Source organism: Thunnus thynnus, chromosome 17 (assembly GCF_963924715.1).
Source record: "Thunnus thynnus chromosome 17, fThuThy2.1, whole genome shotgun sequence".
In the NCBI taxonomy this organism is placed as follows: domain Eukaryota; kingdom Metazoa; phylum Chordata; class Actinopteri; order Scombriformes; family Scombridae; genus Thunnus; species Thunnus thynnus.
The window spans coordinates 27,510,636-27,519,189 of record NC_089533.1 but is presented as its reverse complement, the minus strand read 5'-3'; the positions used below and the strand labels follow the sequence as shown (position 1 = coordinate 27,519,189).

The 8,554-nt window shown below is 38.8% G+C and overlaps 1 protein-coding gene across 1 annotated transcript; it reads left to right on the top strand.

Annotated features, from left to right (window-relative positions):
- Positions 1-2,588: 2,588 nt before the first annotated feature.
- LOC137168029 (uncharacterized) lies at positions 2,589-7,837 on the top strand. Its single transcript, XM_067570447.1, has 5 exons — positions 2,589-2,822; positions 4,020-4,121; positions 4,246-4,422; positions 5,357-5,482; positions 7,062-7,837. The coding sequence occupies exons 1-5, from the start codon at positions 2,774-2,776 to the stop codon at positions 7,244-7,246; spliced, it is 639 nt and encodes a 212-aa protein (XP_067426548.1). The 5' UTR covers positions 2,589-2,773; the 3' UTR covers positions 7,247-7,837.
- The last annotated feature ends 717 nt before the right edge of the window (positions 7,838-8,554 follow it).

Sequence of the window (8,554 nt, the reverse complement as noted above, 5' to 3'; positions counted from 1 at the left end):
TATCACCCTCAGATAGCATATAAAAACATGTATTCCTATTCTGTGTACACATTGTTCATGCATCTGGCCCCAGAACTGTTGACTTCCAGCATGTGAATGAAAGAAAGTCTGTTATAAGGACATCAAGTTTCAGGGACTAGTATTGCATTAGCTTTGATGACATGATTGTAAAACCCTTTCCAATAAATGAGCTAGGTACAAGTTTTGGTCATTGTTAGCTTGATTGTGTCCTCTGAGGGGGCGCTGCTACAAGCTGTCTGGTCCTTGCATTACCGCAGGACAAGATAGCGTGCTATGTATTCTTGGTGAGAAATCAAGTACATTTTCAGGTTTGGTCATCTCAGCTGACAGTGCTCTCTACCGGCTGAAAAAAATTTGATGCAAGCAAAGAAGGAAATCTGTATGACAAAGTTGATATTGGGTGGGAGGATGGATGGGTCAACAAAACATCTGACCTTAACGTAGAGATCGCTGTACATTTCCGGTTTTCAATTGTGACTCAACACTGGTGTTTTTTAAAAACCATGACCACGATTGTCCCCTAACTTTAACCGTGCAGTTATTATTGTAACCATGACGACGAAGGTCAAAGTACTTCATTCTAACCCAAAACAGGATATTTCCCAAGTTGTTTTTGTGCTTAAACTTAACCAGCCCCTATCCATCACAAAACAGATTTATTTTTCACAAACATGAAAGTCTGTTAAAAAGTACATGGGATATAAAACAAAATTTCACAAAGGAATAACAATTTACTCTCTGGAGGCAAACCCCTGGTGCAAGAAATGTAGGCTAGAAAAAAGGTATTCTGGTTTTAGGTGACCTTAATGGAGAGGATTCATTGCTCTCCTTTGCAGACTGTGTTTCAAAATACAGTACTGATAGTTGATCCCTATTCCTATATATTAAACTTAGATCTGCATTAAAAGCTGTTAAGGTCAAATGGGGCCATGATTTCATGAACAACCAATTAGTTTCTTGGTCTCTGTCAGTACCTAAGAGTATGTCTTTTATGTACAGCAAATGTATATCATACTCTAAGGTTTCAATTTCAAGTATGAAAGACTGGGAGAAAGCTATGTCTCATATTAATGGAAAGATCAACTGGGACACAGTTTGGGCCAAGGATCAAGGATCAAGGATAAGGTATCCTTGATTTAATTTATTTTTATATTATCCCCGAGGGGCAATTTGTTGTATAACCAGCAGTAACCACATAGCCATCAGACAAACAATAATAATAGATAGTAAATACAATATAAAAATCACACTGAGTTATTTAAAAGGCCAATGGCAGCAGGGACAATTGAAGCTATTAAGTGAAGTTTCAGGAGCAGGACCACACCTCAAGTACGCTACTTCTGGCAATCCTATAAATACCACCTAACCCTCTCCTCTTCTTCCGCTCTCGTATTCTGCGCCTCTCCCCTCCCACCCTATTTCTCTCTTCCTGCTTCTTCCTGCTTCTTCCTCTCCTTCGTAGGGCCCTGAGGGGGTCCACTGTTGCCTGGGTGCTGCGGCAGATTCCACATAAGCTTCCCCACAACACAGCCAGCAACCAGAAAAACTATGCACATCAATTGTTTTCCTTAATAAATCATCCACATGCATTTTGTTGATGGTTTGGTCCTTGCCAGTGAAATGAGTTCTTAAGTCTATTGGTCTTGCATTTTGGCAGATTGTATCTGTGGCCAGACGGAAGTTATTTGAACTCCTTGAAGAGGGGGTGGCTAGGATCAGCTAGGATTAACTGGGTCTTCTTCAAAGTCCTAACCTTGTACAAATGAGGAAGGTCATTCAAGGTCATGCCTGCGATTTTGCTGCACACTTTGACAATACCCTCAAGTCTGTTGAGAGTAAGTGACCCATACCAGCTGACAAAGGAGAATGTGAGGACTGATTCAATAAAACAGGAATAAAACATTTTCGTGAAGATATTGTCAACATTAACTTTAACGCTTATGATAAAAGTACATGTGTTGATGGACATTTCTACACACAGCATCCACATGAAGCTCAAAGCTCAGCTTGTCATCAATTACAGTGCCAAGATATTTGGTATGGGATTGCCCAAAGGTACATGTCTTCTGGCAGCAAACTGTACAGACCATCTCCACCTTGATAAACAGAAATATCTTGATGGATATTCAGCTCCTTAATGGCTCCTCAGAAGCAGAGCTTATCAAGGAATCCTGACTGAAACTTAGATTGAGGATATCCACCTGCGTCAACAGAGAACAAAGGAAGTCAAAGGCATGATGGGTATGTGTATGGCACAGGCATGGCATCCTTGTTGTGAGGTCTGCTTCAGGTCTATCTGTATATCTCTAAATCACATTCACTTATTCTCAAAGGCCTCCACAGTAAGTCAACAAACAATAAGTAAAGAAATCAATAGATCCTGGAATGCCTTGCTATGTGCATTTTGACTTTCTTTCACCGCAACCTCATATTTAGCTGACCACAGGAGCTTTAGCTGTCTTTGCACTGACATATAGAACAGCTGTAGCTGGTTGTGTTAAGACAGAAGGTACCTAGAAACCGAAATGAACTGATAAACATCAGTTAAACTGGTTTGACAGCTCACAGTGTTAGTGTTAAGGTTTGATTAGGTGCTGCCCTGCAACTTTTCTGTATATTACTCCTTGTCATTTCCTTGTAATCTGATGGGGAAATGTTCTGCCCACCTGTTGCTGTGGTTCTGCAGCACTGCCGCATATAAGCTGTGGAGTTTCTGCCTCGAAACACCGGAAAGCTACCACCTCCATCCAACATGCAGCTGCTGCTTTCTCTCTGTCTGACCTGGGCTCTGCTCCCTACAGGTAACCCAATGCTTCTGGGCATCAAATTTGTCTGATACTTACACACACTCTTTTGCATCAGACAGAAACATACTACAGCATGTTTTTTTCCCCCTTTTTATTCAATATATTGAAGGTTTTTGAAATATCAGATTTCTATTATAAAGCGGGAGACTTGCAGAGTTTTTTCTATCCTTCAGCTTATTTATCTGCATCCTGTATTGGCAAGTGAAGTTCACTGTTCTCTACATTTGAAATGTATACTAACCACAAAAGTTGTGTTAAACTCAGTAGAAAGTAATGTTTCTAAATGTGCGGAGTGATCAAGTCCCCACAGGGCTAAAACAATGAATTGATTAATTGACTGAAAATGGTTCAAGGATTTTGATTATTAATTAATTGTAAATTGACAAACAAGCAAACAGAAGCTGTTACCAACATGAGGTGGGCATTCACAGTTTTTAAAATGTTAATCACTAGCAGCCCTACTGATTATTTGATCACATAAATGTAAGAGATCTGAAGAATTATAAATAAATTATAAATTACAGATGGAAAATTGATGATTTTGCTGGTATTTTACACGTGGGCCGCTGCGGTCATGCTACTGAGCAGGTGAAAATAGCATGGTATTGCAACAGGAGGGGCAATTAAAGTCCCTAGGGTTATGTAGATACTATAAATTCAATAGTATAATGATATATTACATAGAGTAGATGTTATGGTGCAACAAAACAGTAAAGCAGTCTGCAGTGGACAATGTACAGTAGATACAGACAGTGGGGAAGAAAGACAACACAGTCTATATATGTACATGTTATATACATACTACCTTGGTGAAAACCTAAACAAATTTAAATAGTGCATACTGTGTATAAATATGTATTTGATGAGAGTGACTTAACATAGTCACTCTTTGTGACAAAGAGAAAAAGAATAAGGTTTTATAAATCTGGTCTAACAAACAAACTTGTCGAAGAAAATTGTTCCAAATGTCATCTTGCTGCTCTGACCTCTAACCTCCCTATTGTGCACTGTGTTTTCTAGCTTTGCCATCCTCTGTATAGATAGATTGATAGATAGATATTACTTTATTGATCCCCGAGCGGAAATTCAAATATAAGATATATGAGAAATAATATAATATAAGATATAAGAGAACAACATAAATAAAAGTAATGAACTGGATGCCATAAAATTAATTTGTTCACTTTTCAGCTGAGCTGCTGCGCTGTCATGAGTGTGCCAATGAAGGATGTGCCAACATAACCTCAACTGAGTGTCCTGCCACGAGTCCAATCTGCAGAACTATCACTTCATGTTGGTGCCAGCTATTCATAGCAGTTCTAATGTTTTTACATCATCCATACTGTTGTATTCAGTCACATTGTCTGTAATTGTGAAATATTACATCAATTAAATTATGGATCTTCTTTCCTGCCAGTGACGACCAGTGGTTCAAACCTCATACTGACAGTGAATAAAAACTGTTCAACACTGCTGAACTGCATCACTCCTCTCACCATTGAGACCGAATGGTCTGTGAACCGAGGTTTCTCACGGAGCTCTCACACTCAGATCTGCTGTGCTACTGACAACTGCAACTTCCAGACACTGGCTGGTAAGTACTGCTGCTTTGATCAAGGGGCACTAAACAGTCTTGCATCTCCCAGCCCAGAGCTACTGTAGCTACAGTGTGTCTCATATTAACCCAGGACTTGGGTTACCACGAAGCGAGATTAGCGGGTTAGCCAGCTATCTTTGAGCTTAACTCAAGTTTTCTGGTATCACAAAGGTGACTCACTTTTAACCCGGGTCAATCACAATGCACAGCATCATAGGTTACCTGCTCTGGAGCAGGTAAACTTCAGAGGATCAGATCAAAACCAGTAGTAAAAGAAGTAAAAAAGTAAAAAAGAAGAATATACATTACATTACAGAATCATTTTATTATTCCAGGCTTCCATTTCCACTCTGGTTTTAAAACAGAGCTTCTAACAAACAGAGGGATAGTTTATGACACTAGATACAAAATGATGATTTTAAGCTGCTGCTGATATTTAATTCTGCAAAGTTTCTTTCATTCCCAGAGTGATTGCTGACAGTGTAGAAAAACTGGAAATAAAAACTAAACCCTCTGCTGTCTTTTATTGGAAAATTAATCCACACACTCTTAATTAGCTCCCATGATTATAAATGCAACATTTCAGTTGGATAAACCTCAGTGGGCATGAAATACTTTTCTCCTGTCTTCTTTGGCAGCCAAAACAGTCTACATTACTTTTTATATGAATCACATATTCAGAATTTGTTCATCATCCAAAAAAAACAAAAACAAAACAACTCATTTTATACTTCAGACATAGTAATTCACACGCTCAGGTTATTTTAAGCCTAAAAGCTAAGTTTCAATGCTAAAGTGACAATAAGTACAGTAGATTATAGTCAGTTAAACCTGAAGATTGGTGTGAAAGATTCATTTGTGCATGTACTCAACACCCCTTGTTCATGCAAGCCTGTCTCCATCTCCATTTTCTTTTCTTACATGTGCCCAGTTCCCAATATTTTGACCAATGGGAAGGTGTGTCCTTCCTGTGCAAGCTCAGCAGACAGCATGGCAGGAACCTGCAACAGCACTCTGTCCTGTATGGGAGCTGAGGACAGCTGCTTCAACGGCACCAGTGAGTCCCTGCAGTGACAGTGATGTGAATGGTCTGGAGGCAGAGAGGCTATAGATGTTCATGTTAGCAGAGCGATGCTTGTTGATAAATTACATTTCATATACAGTAAAAGCAAATTAGTCTGCTTCGCACTTGAGCTGAGTGTGCATCATTTATGATCACTGCGCTGACAGAATGAATGAATCTTTACAACTCTGTTATTGTTTTACACAGTGGTTATCAACCATACAAAGTCTAAATGAATTTTAAAAATGTTACCAATTCACTTCTTTCATGAAAGTCACAATGACATGACAAGTAAAACTGATGAACTGAAAACATCAAGCTCATCAGATACACGCTATCAGTAGTTCCCAAACTTTTTTCTGTCATGGCCCCCTTGAACCCGAAACAAATCTCACTCCCTGACATGTAACTTGATTGCATTTTTATCAACTGGTAACAATACTGGGGAGGGTAGTAATAAAGGAATCAAGTTCAGAATGGTAATGAAATATTATTCAATATTTGACTGCATGTTTCTTCTCGTGTTTTTCAATAATTTCTGTGAAAATGAAGTGCAAATTAAACCGCACTCTTGTTTCTTTATTGTACCCAAATGAATCAGATCAGGATTTTTTCACAGCCCAGATTTTGACTTGACATGGCAGGGAAAGGACAAGTGGAACAAACAACATGAGTGATTGCTTTTTTCACCAAAAGCCTACTCACACCAGCATTAAAACAGTGCCAGAGACTCCAAACTGGAGGAAGCTATCATAGCTTATCAGCTGTGTGTCAGCAGGCACTTTTATTTAACCACTTCTGTCTGGAGTATAAACTGCTCCACAAAGAAGGAATGGTTTAAAGACAATTACAGTATGAGACAGGAGTTGAGACAGGTACAGATTCGTCTTTTGAACAGTGAACTTAGATAAGATAATGAGCTAACTAATTCTGAGAACTTTTTTCTTTATTGAATGAAATGATGTACAATCCTGAGAACCAAATGACTATTATATAGTTTATAATATTTTATGACTGATTAGTGCTAGCATGTAACTGGCAGGCTAGCAGTTACCTTGCCAGATACAGTAGTATCTGTAGTCACCAAGCTATCAGAAACAAATAATTTGCAAAGGTGTGCTAATTAATTCCTCTGCACCACTTTCTGGTGTACCTCAATGCAATGTAGCAATTAATAATGTTGTTAGTTACACCTGTTTTTGACAGGTCAAAACATCTGCAGTGATAAAGCTCTATTCAACTTTGGTTGTACTTCACATTCTCTCAATGGTCATGTGCACCATTCCAGCAATGAAAATATAATGCAACATAGTATCTGCCATGCAGTTTTTTGTAATCTGATGAGCATTCAAACTCAGGGATCTATTACTCGAACTTCTCTCCTCAATGGTATTTGTAGAAGCTTGCCTACACCAACATAGCCCCCCACAAACTGAGTATATCCATGCATCATCATGATGCATGGATACACTCAGGTTGACTAACTGTACTTGTTTGCTGAAATCATTCTGTTTCTTATATGTTATATATGAGTTTTATTCCTTCCTTCCTTTCTTGTGTCCTTCCTCTGCAGGTACATCAAACTCCAGCCAGGTGATAGAGCGCGGCTGTCTAAGCAGAAATCTCTGCACCAACGTGCTCATACGACAGGCTCTGTTTGGTGCAAACTCTCAGGTTGTCTGTCGAGCACCGTGGAGCGTCAGGCTCAGCGCCGTGTTGCTGACCTTTGCGCTCACAGCATGTAAAGTTCTTGTTTAGATAAGACACACACAGTTGCAAAAGTATTACCCATTGTTTTCTTCAGAAAATATTTCAGTGTGATGGTACACAGACTAAAATACTAGATGAACACGAAGTGTTTGTGTGAGACTGATAAATTTTATAGCAGTGTAACAATTATTTGTGAAATGGTGACAGGGATCATTGAAAGTACCACCCACGTACACAGAGATAAAATCCTGCACATGTACAGCAGCCACACCCAGAACCACAGACAGATGTAATCGTACAGAGATAAAGTCACAGGTATGCAGGCACACAGTAATGCTTATAGAATGGAACAGTGATAACACGTGTTGTAGGCAACAAACACACACACAATGATATGAGTACTCACACTGACAGGAACATTTGTACAACACAACGCCTCTGCTGTCAGTCAAATCAACATGACATTAAAACACACACACACAGAGTTCATTTTCAATGTGCAGCTGAGCAGGGTAGTTTTTATTGTTTTAGACAATAGTTGTGTGACAACTGATGTGTAAATGACCCTAGAGAGCACTAATATGACCACTTCAATACCCATACTCAATACACGGTGTATTATTGTTTTAATAAAATTAGACTGTCACCCGTTTTGTTTCCAAAGTTTTTCTTCTTGTTAGCCAATTAGAGAAGACTGATATGACTGTACTGGTAACACACTACATTTGCCCAGTAAATTATCCAATGCTTACATGGCCAGAAACTGAAAAAAACATATGTGGCATAAATTAGGAGTAGGATTGACTGACCCCATGATGACAGATTGAAAGCGGTCTGTCAGATAGGATGTAAACCACATCAGTGCAGCTCCTGGTATTCTCAGACATTTTTCCATGCAGTTGAGTAGGATGGAATGACTGACAGTGTCGAAGGCTGCACTTAGGTCACTCAACAACAGAGACTGTGTGGTTGAGTCTCACAGCTCTCATTAACTTCCCATACAAAACCATAGACAGCCAGCAAACAATCTCACACCAAGCTACTTTACAGCAGTAGAGGGAAGAAAGGTAAACTCACTGTATCTCACACAACTATAATATATACCGGACCAGTTCTAGGTTCGAAGGAGCAGTTGGGATTAATAAAATTACTAAAAAATATTAAACACATATACATAACACAACTCATACAATTATTTGCAGTAAATTATGATAAGTTTCGCTTAAACCCTTTTGTTCCTTACCTTGTTTAGAATGAGTTAAAATATCTGTTTCAATGTTGTCAAATTAGTTTTGTCAACTGTATTTTCATTTAAGTTAAGACCAGTCTGTATTTTCTTTGTTTAACAACTTTCAT

Excerpts from the sequence above, each read along its gene's own strand:
- LOC137168029 (XM_067570447.1), top strand. The coding sequence starts at position 2,774 with ATGCAGCTGCTGCTTTCTCTCTGTCTGACCTGGGCTCTGCTCCCTACA. Across the intron at positions 4,122-4,245 it reads CTGCAGAACTATCACTTCAT|TGACGACCAGTGGTTCAAAC; the intron begins GTTGGTGCCAGC and ends CTTTCCTGCCAG. Across the intron at positions 5,483-7,061 it reads CAGCTGCTTCAACGGCACCA|GTACATCAAACTCCAGCCAG; the intron begins GTGAGTCCCTGC and ends CTTCCTCTGCAG.